This window comes from Nannobrachium achirus (genome assembly GCF_963921795.1).
Source record: "Nannobrachium achirus genome assembly, chromosome: 17".
NCBI lineage: Eukaryota > Metazoa > Chordata > Actinopteri > Myctophiformes > Myctophidae > Nannobrachium > Nannobrachium achirus.
In genome coordinates, this window is record NC_137824.1 from 37,170,533 (window position 1) to 37,185,735 (window position 15,203).

The window sequence follows — 15,203 nt, forward strand, 5'->3', positions numbered from 1 at the left end:
AAACACCAGAGACATTGGGTATTTATTAACAAGTACACAAGTGAAATTTATTTATGCAAGCAGATTTGATCGTACAGGTCAAATAAGCCACTTCAAGCTGTTGGCACATGAATGTACAAAACAGATTCAGTTTAAAGCCGGCTACTAAGCATTCTTAGTGAAAGTACAAAAAGACTAATACAAGGAGGAAGCTGAAAGCGTATACTTCTTTTTTCAGATCATTACCGAGTAAGCAACGTTGGTACAAGTATTAGTTTCTTAAGACATGTTTGAGAGCTCATCACAAACTAAAGAGACACAACTCATAGACTACAGGCTCTATTAACAGTAGCATAATGCGGTTAGCGGGGATGGGGGGGGAGGGGGGTAGGTTTTACTGCACATATAAACAAAGGGTTGATCCAGCAAGACAGTCAAAAAGTGTAAAAAATAAACAAGTGAAATAAAAATGACCTTTTGAATCAGAAATACTATACTTATTAATGCATGTCCATGCCACGAAAAACATCTAAACTGACACTCGTTATACCTAACAGTACAAGTTATCCAACTCGAAGTTGAACACCAATGATCTTACATCTAGAGAGAGAGAGAGAGCACAGAAATGGTCAAATAAGTGCAATAAACTAGCTTCTTTTTTTAGTTTAGTTATTTAGAAATACTGACAAAACTGACAAAATAATGCCGGGCAATGAAAAGGCCGGGCCGTTGTATTATGTCTTCTGGCGTCAGTGGGATGTGTTAGCAAAACAAACCGGAAACTGGTTACTGGTCATGGACGAAAAGGTACTGGTACTGTGACACAAACATTTCTCACAGCTCCATCAAGAAGTGCCATTACACCCAACACGTTTATTTTTTAAAATCACCACGGTTTTTAGATGTTTTTTCTTTTTCCTTTTTTCCACTGAGACTGATGAGGATGGAGAGTTTTTGATTGACTCTCCGTGATCCATCTTATGCTTGATTTATAGCCCGCCATGCAGCTGTGTGTCACGCAATAGCAGATCTACAACCTCGCAACACGTCACATCGCAATGCATTGTGTGCTTGTAGATCGTCTGTATTTGGTACACGAAACTGGCATGACGACCTGTAAATCATGCTTTATTCTCACAGGTGTTGTCCTGAAATTCAAGTGCTTCACATATAAGTACGCTTTTGATATATCAATATTTACAGTGCAGAGTTCTGCAAAGAAGGAAAAGCAAACAAACACTGGATTCATACTAGTATTATTTATAAAGTTCAACTTTTTAGGAAATTAAAAAAGGGGTTATGAAAGCATGTTTGCGTGTGCTTTTTGTGGCTCGTGATTAAAGACAATGGAATCATTCACAGTCCTAAAATACATTTTAAACTGCTGCCATTCCCCTTGTATTACAAAATAACCCATATAGTAGTTAATCGACGATTACTGACTATTACTGTCTTTGATATTGATCATCGTTGCCTGTTTAACAGGCTTGGCACAGCTAGCAAATACCATTGGTTTTCCTCTATTAATTTGGTATCTATTATTGTATTGTCTTGCTATCATTTAGAAAAGGAAAACGGTAAGATTGGATCCCTTTCTCATCAAAGTGATTTGATCCCTGGGAATAGCATATTTAAAAGGCTCACGTTGATTTATCGTTGCCTCGTGAGATTTCAAATATTTGAGTCTCCATAACTCCCCCAGCCCGTCTCATACAGTACATAGTTCTTCATCATGAATCTCCACAGGAACACGGACATGAGAGAATGTGTGCTTGGCCTTGTTAAGCCCCAGTTGACCCTCTCAGAAATCAGCAAAAAAATAAATACACTGGAAAAAAAGAATAAGTGTACATTTAAATCACATACAAAATTGTGTAAAAACAAAGCAAACATACTGTATATCCTATTCAAATTGTAAAAGAAAAAATATATATTGCCGCTACGTGTGTGTGACACTAATATTTTCTGAACTACAACCTGATAAGAGAAGAGAACTGGTCTTCGGTTAGAACCGAAGATTCAAAAAGGGCCAATTACGATGACAATAATAACAACACGGTCCATGAGAGAGGTAAAGGGGCTTTCATATTTTCTGTTTTTTTTTTTTTCATCTTGAAATGCTGTTTGTGGCGGCGGGGGGAGGGGGAGGGCTTTATGTGATGTCACCCCACCCCCACGCCAACCTGTTGGTCATACGCATGTGACGCACCGGTGACATCAGCAGTGTGGCCGCGGGCCCCGCGTGCCATCCCTCCCCACGTTTGTCTGGAGGGGATGGTGGAGAGAGAGGGAGGGTGGGAGAGAGAGTTGTGTGGAGAGAAGAGAGAGAGGGGAAGAGGGGGATGGAGGGGGGGTTGGTTAGGCAGGGCCGGCAGGCCTCGTGCTGGGCGTGGTTTAGGTGTAGGCGTTGAGCCGCTCCTTGGAGCGCGTGGAGTGGATGTCGTGCAGCTCCTGCTCCTCTTTCGACTTGATGTCCTCGTACTTCTGCATCCGGCAGGCGTCCTTCACGTACGCCCAGTTGGCCGAGAGGACCATCAGGTAGTGGATCTAGAGAGAGAGAGAGCGATAGACGGGTCATGATGACCTACTGTACAGTACAAGACCCACTCGACAGTGTCGACAGTGGCTCAGGGGTAGAGTTGCTGAGGTTTCCCTAAAGGCTTAGTACAGAGATGCCTGCAATAAAGCAGAAAGCCTGCAGCACTCCAATTTAGATACAGTCTTTTCGGTGCACGGCTCAAAAGAACATGCGAGGTGAAGAAGTTGCCAGCACTCAAGGAATCTCCTTTTTGATCAGCGTTACTAACGCTGAAGTTGGTCGAAACGCGTCCGTTTTGAGCCTGTTGTGAGGTAAATAAAACTTTTTCAAAAAGGAGATTCCTTGAGTGCTGGCAACTTCTTCACTTCCCTAAAGGCTTCCGAGTTCGATCACAGGCTCCCCAGAGTTAGTGTTGAAGAAGAGTGCCTTGGTTTCTTCTTTTCTTTAGTATCTTCAGTTCCCTAAGAGCAACTTCATCACACAGTTATTTAAATCTTCCGAGCATCTTTTTCTTTCTGAATAAATCATCCTATGTTGGTTACTTGTTGACATGGTACTGTATGTATGTTATTTAGATACTTACTGTACTGTATACTGTTTCCACTTAATGTTATTTAGATGGCCTGTTGTTTAGACAGATGCTAGGTTTGATGTTAGCTGCATGTCTTTGTACATGTAGCACTTCTATCTACTTGACCATTTGTCCTTTGTTGACAGGTTTCATGCCATTTACTCACATTTTTCACTATCTAAGTCACTCTGGATTAGAGTGTCTGTTAGATGCTTAAAATGTAATTTGGCACATGAGAATGGTAAGATGAGGTTGGACAGGTAGAATCACAATGGAGAGAGATGATTTGTCTGTTCCTCTCTAAATCAATTTTAAGTATCTTCTCATCTCATGTTTTGTGATCTAAACCCTGTCATTCATTTCTTATTCAATCTCATATCTTGTGTTGTCTAAATTTAATATAGTTTCATGTTATCTCTCATCTATTTTTTTTACCAACACTATGATTCATTTTAAATTGACATGTGCACTGTAAATCCATTTTAATTGAACTGTGGCCCATCGTCATTGGACCAGCAGGTGGCGGTATTGTGCAAGGTTTGGTCTTTATCCCATTGTTTCCATGGCAGCTGAGTGAATGTATTGTATTGTATTTTAAAGGCCACTCCTTTCACCAGCAAGCATCTTCCTTTAAGAATACTTATTATTGCTTACATTACAGTAAACAACTATAGCAGAAAATCTGAAATAATACTACTACTACTATCACCACTAGTTAATAATAATAATAATCTGGGCAATTATCACTCATTGATACATTTCTTGATGAGCCATCTGTTAGATCTGATGAGTTTTTCTCGCATGGCTGAACGTGAAGCCACTTTGCACTGATTTAGTGTCCAGTTGTGCGAGGCCAGCTGTCTGACGTCGCCTGTTGCCATGTGTCTTTGTTCTACTCTTTAATTGTCCCCATCGACGATGACAGTGTTTAGGCTAAAAGAGATGTCAGCATCTCGCCACATTCTGCACCATCATCCTCCTCCAAGGAGCACAATTCTGTTCCTCAGAAAATGGCTCCTCACAAATTAATGAGCGATGTTGGCAACAAGCTCGCCTCGCAGCCTTTCTTTTCCCAGTTTCCATGACAACACTGTGACATGCCCAGCGCCTCGGAGAGAGAGAAGGAGGGAGGGAGCGATGCGAGGGGAGCGAAGGAGAGAAAGCCCCCTCGTCTTTTCACTGCGCCAAAATGCTTTCACTCTGATCTTAAGGCTATCCACACACAGGCAGCCAGAAAGCCTTGAACTGTCAACAGTCACCCCTCCCAAAACATAACAATTGTCACAAAGCTAATCCCACCGTTACGTTTATTTATAAAACTATCGCTTCCCATCACCATCAGCGCCATCAATTCGTTGCTGTCGCCCTAGAAACCGTGTCTTTGCCCACACAAAGAACCTGGCACAATGCACTCCATTCTGACTAGATCAACTTTACACATTCGTTGTTGCAGATTCCGCATTAGTCATTAGTTAGTTATTCCCTTAGGTATACAGATGAGAGGAAATATATACACACAGATTATACCTCGAAACTGTTTATTTTTGTATCCCTCAACAAGAACACTTTAGAAGATTACCAATTTAACCACTTTCAACCTGGCATCCCTAGCATATAGGAAATAAAAAACACAATGTGTTGCATCATCAGTTAGTTATTTTTGCGTATAATTGGACGTAGGTGGTTACAGGCTATAAATAATGCATTCATGACTATAAATGACCAAGTAATGAATAAAGATTGCATAATGTTGTTGTTGTATAATGTCTAATACATAACATACCAGTAAAAAAAGGAAAAAGTAGCCTAATGCAGTAATAACTCCTGCTATAGGCCTGCCTTGTCGTCAGGTTGATGGTCCTTGACCATCGTCGCGCAACCATGTCTCGCCTACACACTTCAAGGACTTTAATGTTGATTTGAACATATTTCTGCTGTTTCACAGTTGACACTGTGTTGTCACTGTTGTTATTCTTTTGTGGTTGTGTTTTGTAATGGTGAAAAGGAAGGGTTATGCCAGTACCAACAGGGGTACATGTCATATTTTTAGCTATCGCAAGTATATCTCGACCATTTACGTAGGCTGTCTGTTGTACCTTTCTTCCCGTTGCTGTAGTAGTTAAAAAAAGTCTACCCTCTCAGTCCTGTGCTATTAATACAGCCTCAACAGTTCATCATTAGTAATACATGTAATCCAAGGGATGGATAATATTGAGATTTATAACATTATTATGCTATATTAACTGGGTATTTCATCTATTTTACTCACATACTTGGCCTGTAATTAAAAGGCTTACTCTTTCTTTTATTGGGTCATATAGGCTACTTGCCCTGTTCCAGTGTATTAAACCGTGGATGTATAATGGAAAATCGTGTAAGTAATCTCGTGTACTAAGTACTGAATGACACAATTATGCCTTTAATACGGTTTTGTGCTGCAGGTTGAACAAAGAACAGTACAGTAAATATAACACAATAACTTAACATACTGTACATACAGTAGGAGTACTGTGTTAAGTACAGCAATACCAACTTAGGTTTTGTTTAAGACAGGTTTCCCAACCTTTCTGATGGCCCGGATGCCAGTTCTTAAACATTTTGCGGACCCGAAAGGAAGTATATGCCTGCTTATGTCTATATAAGTACAAATATTATTTACATATGGACCTAAGCTATATGAAACATATATTTCCTATATATATCCACATACATGCCCATATATGAACCTGAATATGGCATACAGTATATGCAGCATATACAGTATTCTGCATATACTTGCTATATGTTGGCAAATATGTTTATTAAATATTCCCGACCGTCTTCTTGCGGACCAGCGGCACACCTCTGGTCCAGGGACCGGTGGTTGGGAACCTCTGGTCACGTACTTTATGTCCCCTGGTATGTTCTCTGCTCAGCATTACTGTACCATGTGACTTGAGTTGAATACACATGAACAACTGAAAAATATATCATTCCAGGGTATACAGATATTTGTACTGTACATATTTTCATCTTTTCAAGTACTAAATCTTTTATTCAGCTACACGACTCAAGCTTCATTCATACTCCTTTGCCAGGACCGTTGGCCAAAAATGTCTGTTAATTTTGGTAAGCAACACTGTCGTGCAACTTCATTTATACATGTGTGCTTTGTGTTGAGTAGCTGAATACACACCATTACAACCCCCTGAGAAGCTGTCCGTCCAGATGGGGAGTAGGACTGCTTAAAACTCCAACTGTGTTTACACCATGTGACATCAACCACATGATATTTACGTATCCATTGTTCTAAGCGTTGCATATACAGTATATAAACAGCAATCTGTGTGTTTGATATCAGCCATAATCTATTTACATATCCATAGTTCCTAGTGTTACATAAACAAAGATGTGTTTGTTTATGTGTGTGTGTGTGTGTGTGTGTGTGTGTGTGTGTGTGTGTGTGTGTGTGTGTGTGTGTGTGTGTGTGTGTGTGTGTGTGTGTGTGTGTGTGTGTGTGTGTGTGTGTGTGTGTGTGTGTGTGTGTGTTTTGTATTGTTATGGTCTCACCATAGCGATGACAGCAGCTCCTGCTCCGGCCAGAGCGCAGATAAACAGGTGGAACGTCATGTCCAACTGGAGGCGAAACACAATACATTATTATTACTAGACTTCTTAATCTACTCTGGTTTACTAGTCTGTGAACCTCAACATCCACGGTCGCAGTTGAAAATCCTGTAGTGAACATTATAATTAACTGTAAACAATGCTGCCAGTGCCCGGTATTCCATTATAAAGCTACAGTAAAGAGTAGTCTTTCATTCAGTCATTAACCACAGCCTTGTCTGTGGTTAATGACTGAATGAAACACTACTCTTTACTGTAGCTACTTTGTTGTACAACGGTGTCATGTGGAGAAAATTGCCGATCTACAAACTCCACAAACGACTGACCAGGTTGTAGATGGGATATTTTCTAAAAATGTTTTAAGCTCTTCGCTTATAATAACAGGCCTACAGTATAGGGTGAGTAGGGCACAGGACAGCGCTAGTGTAATGGAAAACCTTTTACATCTGCCCACATGCATTACAGTCATGATCTGTATATGAAAAGAACATCAATATTATTTGCACACATACTCTTTAACCATTAACACTATATTTCGTTGACTGATGTCCCCCATCACCTTTTTCTCTCTACACCAAATATCTTATGGGCTAAGAAATTTGGCCACATTGGCGCAATGCGTAGATATTTTATTTTTTGCCAAATGTTTGCCTATTGTGATATGCCCAGAAAAGGGCATGTAATAAAGGAGTGTGCAGTATGTAGGACAAACTGTTTTGTCCTACATTTATTGCCACATTGGTAGTACTGCTGTATGTCTATAAACACATCTGTGACATCTGTTCAGTTTTTGTTTAAAAATGGACAAAGTGGTCCTGTAAGTAACACTGGTTTATTAATTTAGTTGTTCACAACATGGTTGACACCGGTACTGGTTATTTTCACCTACCTCGTTGGATTCACACATCTTGTAAAACTTCTCGGATCCAGCACAAACAGTTTTGGCCTCAGTAATGGGAACGATACCTGAAAAAGATTCCACACCCAGGTTCTGATCAACAGTAGAGCATCACTTAAAGTTCATGTTCAAAACTTTGTAATGTCCGATTCCTAATGTAATGTCCAAAATCTAGAATATTTAGAGCACATGGTGCTGGATTTATATGACTTCTACTAATTAAACACCCACAGCCGACAGTCGACTTTCGAGATGATTTCCCTTTCTTTTATGCAAAACCTGTTATTCTGTGATGACCTAGACTCATTTCTAATTGGCAGTGTGAATGCTTCATGCTCGAACACAAACACAACAAGGATGAATAACTAACAATATAAACAACTCAATAAGTAGGGCTGGACTGACAACAAGACAGATGGAGAGAGAGAAAGACATACAGTCGAACAAAGACACAAGAAGAAGATGAAAAGAAGAAAAGAATCAGAGTGGAAGTTGAGTATAGAGAGAATCAGTTTGAGAATACATTTTGAGGAGTGAAGAGGGAGAGAAGTGAAGAGGGGAAGACAGAGTAGGGGTGGGACCATAATCCATATTATCGTTTATTGTGATAAAAAACACTGACGATAATCGTATATATCGTGGAGATTTAATTTATCGTGAAATCATCCTCCGTCATGCACTGGGATTAATTCACCTTCTATTTGCCAAGCTGCATATCCGGTACCATTTAAAGTTTTAAACCCTCTATTGGTATAAGTTATAATATAAGTACTTCAGTCTTTTTTTCCCACTCTACCAAATCTCTTTGCCAAAATATAGCCGATCTACAAGCTCACAACGTGTAGCAATGCGACGCATTGTGAGCTTGTAGATCGGCTATTTTTTGGGTAACGTTCCGCCCCAGGATAATGGATGTTGGGGATACTTTGATTATCGCGATAATTATCGTAAATCGCGGTTTCTTTGGTCACAATAATCGTGATATGATATTGTCAAATTGTCCTATCCCTAGAGTGTAGTCTGTGTCAGAGAGAGAGAGTGTGACGGGTCCTGAGGGACATTTGTCGTAGCCTCCTCACCATACTGGCGTGGGTCCAGGCAGAGCTGGGCTCCCTCCAGCACAGTGGTGTTCTGACAGATGGTCCAGATGTTGAAGTACATGAAGACAGGCAGGGACGTGAAGGCTGTCACTCCCAGCCAGGCCAGCATGAAGATGTACGTCAGCATGATGAACTGCCGCGCGCACGGAGACACACACACACACACACACACACACACACACACACACACACACACACACACACACACACACACACACACACACACACACACACAATCACATTGTTTAATTTATATTGAACAAGAATGGATTGCTTATTCTGTCACCTACTGCTAAATGGTCACTGTCGGGCAGAAACCTCGTATTCCCCAATAAGTTTCAAATGTGTACCTTTTTTTGTAAAGTAAAGCCCTGATTCATCATAAAAGACTCTCGCACAAGAGAGTGGTGCGGTGCAAGGTGTTGTGTGCTTCAGTTCAGTTATTTTCACTGGTTTAAATCTTTTTCAAACGATAAATACAAAACGAACGGTTTTGGACATACAAGGTTTCCACCCGACAACGACTAAATGCTAAGCCATATGTCAGGGTTCCCCAATAGGCGGCCCGCGGGCCATTTGCGGCCCGCGGGGGGCTACTGTCTGGCCCCCACCAACCCCAGTAATAATGGTGGTATAAGAGCAGCAACAACACTAATATATCGTCGTTGTCGGGTGGAAAACCCGTATCTCAAAATGTAAACGTTCTTTCGCAAAGTAAAGCTCTGCTTGATCAAACAAGGCTGTCACACAAATGTAGTGGAAACAAGCACACAACGCCTCGCGGTGCGAGGCGTTGTGTGCTTGTAGATCGTATGTTTTCACTAGTTTAAATCATTTTTAAAATGATAAATGCAAAACGAACGGTTTTGGGCATACAAGATTTTCACCCGACAACGACGGTATCTGAACTGTCACTGGAGTAGTGGGAATGCCACCTAGACATAATTTGGCCCTTGGGGAAAAGTAATTGGGGAACCCTGCCATATGTCTTCAAATGTCTTGGTGGCCAGCAGCGTTGTCCATCTACCAGTTTGGTCCCAAACAACATATCTCAAAAACCTCCGGCCGGATTGCCGCCTCCTGGCTTTGTGTGCTTGAGCAAGACACTGAGCGCCTAACTGGTCCCTGAGCAGCACCCCTAGGTGGGTTTGGACGGTCAAATGTATTCAACCGTTTTGAACGCATTTCCCCAAAGGGATCAATTTAAGTTACCGAATTATCATGCTTTATTGAGCATGACCCTGATTGATTTTGGTGACCCCCATCTAATAGCACTCGACTTAAGCCAAAATGTACACCTAATCGTTATACTGCCTTGTAAATTTCGGATTCTGGTGACCCCATGGCCTTTTCTCTCTTGCCTTAAGTCAAACTTGTACAGGAGCAGCACTGCTAGCAGCGACTCTCATTAGTCTGGTTTGGTGATGCTCTTCCCGTACAGTGAGTGAGAAGGTAGAGATGGTGTCATCATCATCTTCCATCATGTTGATGGACATTAATTGGATGTCCTGTGCCACAGATCCAAGGTGTATTCCTGTTCTAAGAAGGGACTCTTGCATCAAGGGCGAGCAGGGGAAAGTGAAAGGCAGACACAGCAGAACGGACTGTGGTGGGATCCGGTACTAGGTCAGCAACGGAACATGTGTATCCGTGTTTGTTTGGAGCGAAAACCTGCTTACGCTATGCCTTACTGTACATAGAATGCAACTAGACACCACTGTACATTTAGTACTCTAGACGCGGCAGACAACAAATCCTGCCGAGCCTTGCTCTGCCACAGGGAGGAAAAGCAATCAAATGATGTGGTTTTGGTACTACTGGAGTTCATCAGGTTAGTTTGTCCACTGTCAGTGGTTTTACTTGTGCACAATGTGCAGCTATTTGCCCAGACGCCTATGGACATTTTTTTGTTCTGTAGAAGATAATCAATTTGGGAAGTTGTTTAATTTGGGATTTTGAGTTTTAGTACTCTATTCCCCACAGTGTCATTAGGAATGATTCTTTCCACATCTCACGCTTAGGGGCAGTGATGGAAAGTAAGTAAGTACATTTACTTATGTACTGTACTTAAGTAAAAGTTTTAGGTATTTGTACTTATTTTCTACTTCTACTCCACTACTATAGTATGTCAGAGGCAAATATTGTAATTTACTCCACTACAATTATTTGAAAACTTTAATTACTAGTTACTTTTAAAATGTGATTATTATTACAAAACATTAACCACTTCAGTACTACATACTGCACATTTCTTCCAGCTCACAATACGTTGCATCGATCTGCTATTTTCAAATGATGTTTATACATTTGAAAACTTGAAATAAGACATGAGTACTTTTACTTTTGCTACACTTTGATGCCAACAACTTTGTTCTTTTACTCAAGTAAATGTTGAATTCCAGACTTATACTTGTAACAGAATATTTCTATATTGCAGTCTTGATACTTTTACTTCAGTAAAACATTTGAGTAGTTTTTCCACCACTGCTTAGGGCTCAGAGTGCAGGAGACACCCTGGGTCAGAGCATAACAGGAAGTGGTTTGGTGGCTTCCCCTGAGCATGGACCAGGATGGAAGTGACATCCTGCATTCTGCTTATTACTGGAAAAAGTGAGGGATTCTCCCTCTCTCTCTCGTGCTGTTTTGCGAACCGACAGTGAACATCTTGCCAGAATTTCAGAATGAGGCCTCTGGTGTCACATAATTTGACAGGTTGCCAATGGTAGTGCAACACCGGTAGGAATCAATTCAATGGGTATGTTGCTGCTCCATAAATGAGACCAGTGTTTTGACAGCAAGTTTTGATTTAGCCTAGTCATAGTCTCTTGAATAAAATGTAATTTAGTTATCTTATAGGCTTAAGGGCCCACTCAGACCCACTGCCAGTCATAGGTAGACGGTGATTGGTGGTCGGCCGCCGTTCGTTGGCTAGGCGTCGCCATGGGGACATGCTTATAGCATTGGTGCCATAAGCTAGGACCCGCCCTTCATTGGTGGAGCCGCGGAGTCGTCATGGCTATGAGATTGTACAGGGACTCGCCCCGACAATTCTCTTCTCTCGCATGCTCCATGCACTTATAATGCGGGACATTCCAGCATTCTCCTCCGTTGTCTATTTAGTATTTATACTTTGTCGCAGTTGGAGCGGCCATGTTGCAAGTGTCTGTATCTATGTGTCTCTGTGCACCAGCGATCCCTGCTTGCTGCATGTGTGTTTAAGTAAAAGCACAAAAGTATCACTACAAAAGTACTCATACGTGGATTACGTGCACTTGTATGCATGTGCACGTGAGAGCGTGCATCGGAGAATGCGTTGCGCTCGAACACTAGAATGAACTCCTAGTTAGTCATATTATAGACAATTGAAAAGTTTGTTGACAAATGTATTTTGGCAGGCCTAGGTGATGTCATAATGGATGATTTTACGTTTGTTTTCATGCTGAATATAGCCGAAATAACCGATCTACAAGCTCACAAGTGCGACGTTTTGCTGGATCTCTTCTATGCTAATCCCTCCCTTAACATTTTAGTAAATTTTTTGCTGACAAAATTGTCAAATTTTAGCCTTAGTTTTAGTTATCATAGCTTAGTTTTTATTTAGTTTCGTCAGTGAAAAAGGGGAGTTGACGAACATTTTTTTTACATAGTTTTAAGTCAACGAAATGAACACTGAATGAGACTCCAATGCTCTCCTACCCAGGCGCTGACGCAGCGTCCGCAGGTGGTGATCTTGAAGTCTCCATACAAGTCCTTGATGGCTCCGCTGGTGAAGAATCCCTCCACCATTAGCAGGATGCCGTAGACGAAGAACGCAGAGGCGATGCCGTAGATGACGTACTTGATGATATCGATCCTGGAGAGGAAAATCACCCCGAAGCCAGTTAGCTACTACTACTGTATACAGTACATGTATGTATACTTTGTTGCATAATAGGCAGTGTTGTATAGCTCTGTTCACGCGGGTAATCGCCGTCCCGTATCTTTTCTGAGCAGGGGTCATGCCTCTCTCACGCACTTGGGCATAGATTGATGCCAAACAACCCTCGAGTTCACACCTCACACCTTGTGCATATGAAGTCCCGGGCTTAATATTGATGACATCAGGGATCTCCATATATGGGCATAAAAGGAATTCTGTTAGAGTGGTTCCCCTGACATCACAGTGATGTCAAAGCGTGATGACGATATGGAGATCCCTGTGATGCTAGGGGTACCCTTTTATGCCCATATATGGAGATCCCTGATGTCATCAATATTAAGCCCATATCTGTGAATGCCAATATATATAATCACTGTGATGTCAGGGGAACAAATCCCTTTTATTGCACTATATGGAGATCCCTGTGATGCCAGGGGAACCAAATCCCTTTGGCCAGATGGCCAAGACATGGTGCGACCTTTTTGCCCTTAGGCGTCTTACTGGTACTTTTACTTAAGTGAAACATTTGAGTACTTTTACCACCACTGCAGTGTACACACACTCACATAGTGAAGACGTCGAGCGTGTCCATGGGGCTCCGGGCCACCTCAAAGTAGTTCTGGAGGATGGTGACGGTCCCGGACAGAGCCTCGTGTCCACAGCCGCAGAACAGCGCCACGCCGGCATACAGCAGGATGGTGGCGATGAGGGACGGGTACGGGATCCCGCCCAGACACTTGATGCAGCACTCCAAGCATCCTACACCAACACACACACAGAAAAGGGAGGATACGGGGTCAGTTGTGCCATTTGCAAGTGACTGAATGTGACGGTTTATGGCCTGAGCGCAAATCTGAGCGCAAATCTGTGTCACTTTAGATGTTAACCCTAACCCTAACCCTAACCCTTTAACCATTATTTTATGCTTCGACTATAAAAAAAAATAGCAGATACAAGCTCACAGATATACAAGCTTGTAGATCTGCTATTTTTGGAAAAATCTTGAAAGTTTTGAATGTTTTTGACCCGATTCTATAAATGTCTTCCAAATTCTTCTTCTAAATCAGTGGTTCTCAAAGTTTTCATCTCAAGGACCCCCAACATTTAATGTATTTGGCCGTGGACCCCCCATCTCAAAATATGTTGTTCCAGGGACCACCCAGAAGCAAATGTTTGAGTTACAAATGTTCGCTTTTAAAAAAGGTATATTCAAAGACTTGCAAAAGAAAGTACTTGGTGTCTGCACCGAAAATAGCTGATCTACAAGCACACAACACCTCATCATTAGAGTAAACTTTCCAGCACAACTTCAGCGGAATTTCATAAATGCACAGAATACTGTATAGATAACTGCATATGAAACAAATACACTGAGATAATGTTGAAAATTGTGACACTGTCCCTTTAAAAAATAACACAATTTGATACACTGTTCAAAGCATTTTGTATAGAAAAATGTTTTAAAGGAGCACTTCACCCATTCAAACTAATGGAAACAGCCTTTGCAATTGTCTTCCTGGAAAGGTTCCTGAATTGTCCATATAGTCCACCTCTGATACACAGATCGAGTAGATGGGTCACTATTCAACCAAATTATACCGATTTGCTAAACTGAAATGCATCCATGTTCCCTGAAAGTACACATGGTATCTACAGTAGGAGAAACAGGTGTGGCATTGTGAGAAGGTACGCTGGCTATGTGACAAGATAGACAAAGGAATATATTCCATCGAGAGGTATATATATATTTTTCCCCACTGTACATTCGTTCTCGGTGTGCAGTTCAAAACACTGGCCTATGGATCCATATTAGCGCCTCCACTGTTCTTTGTTTTTTGGGGTGGCTTTTATGCCTTTATTGATAGGACAGTAGACTGACAGGAAATGGGGGGAGAGATGGGGTGTGACAAGCGGCAAAGGTCGTCCGGATCGGGAATCAAACCGGCGACACCACCAGGCATCCATGCCTATCTGGCAATGCCTAAGTGGTATGCGCCCAGACCAGTAGGCCAGTGGGCGCCTGCACCTCCATTGTTCTAACTGGAAAATTGCGTTTGACGTTATTTGAATGGGAGGCGGTCAATGGTCATAGTAAATAAATCACATATTTGGGTCCAGCTGCGCTCCTTAAATATTAGCACATGGTAATGGTTTAGTGTGTTCCTCCTATACTGTAAGCCTGTGTAATTCCTACAAACCTCCTCTTGACATTTATTTAACACGGAAAGAGCGTTGAACTCCGAACCTGGACTTTGACCCCACTCTGCTTAGCCTGGCTTCCTGTTTTTGGGGCCCCTTAAGGTGACTAATCTCCGCTCAGAGCTGGCTTCAATCTGTTGCCACAGTGTGTGTGTGTGTGTGTGTGTGTGTGTGTGTGTGTGTGTGTGTGTGTGTGTGTGTGTGTGTGTGTGCGTGTGCGTGTGCGTGTGTGCGTGCGCCTGCCTGCCTGCCTGCCTGCCTGCCTGTTTGCGTGTTTTGCATATGTGCTGTCTTAAATTGCATCTTCTCTCTTGTGTGACTCTCTCATATGTGTGTCTATTATTGTCTCCACCAGCCGAAGGCTGAGGGGAGACTATGTTTTCCCCTCCGTC

At 41.9% G+C, this 15,203-nt stretch overlaps 1 protein-coding gene across 1 annotated transcript in view; it reads right to left on the reverse strand.

Annotated features, from left to right (window-relative positions):
- Positions 1-1,378: 1,378 nt before the first annotated feature.
- Positions 1,379-15,203, reverse strand: part of gpm6aa (glycoprotein M6Aa) — a 33,607-nt gene continuing 19,782 nt past the window's right edge. Inside the window, exons 2-7 of the mRNA XM_080745559.1 lie at positions 13,179-13,371; positions 12,390-12,546; positions 8,673-8,826; positions 7,585-7,661; positions 6,639-6,704; positions 1,379-2,526 (exon numbers count right to left, since the gene is read on the reverse strand). Coding sequence (XP_080601685.1) covers positions 2,374-2,526; positions 6,639-6,704; positions 7,585-7,661; positions 8,673-8,826; positions 12,390-12,546; positions 13,179-13,371 — 800 coding nt within the window. The 3' untranslated portion in view covers positions 1,379-2,373. The remainder of the gene's footprint in view (positions 2,527-6,638; positions 6,705-7,584; positions 7,662-8,672; positions 8,827-12,389; positions 12,547-13,178; positions 13,372-15,203) is intronic.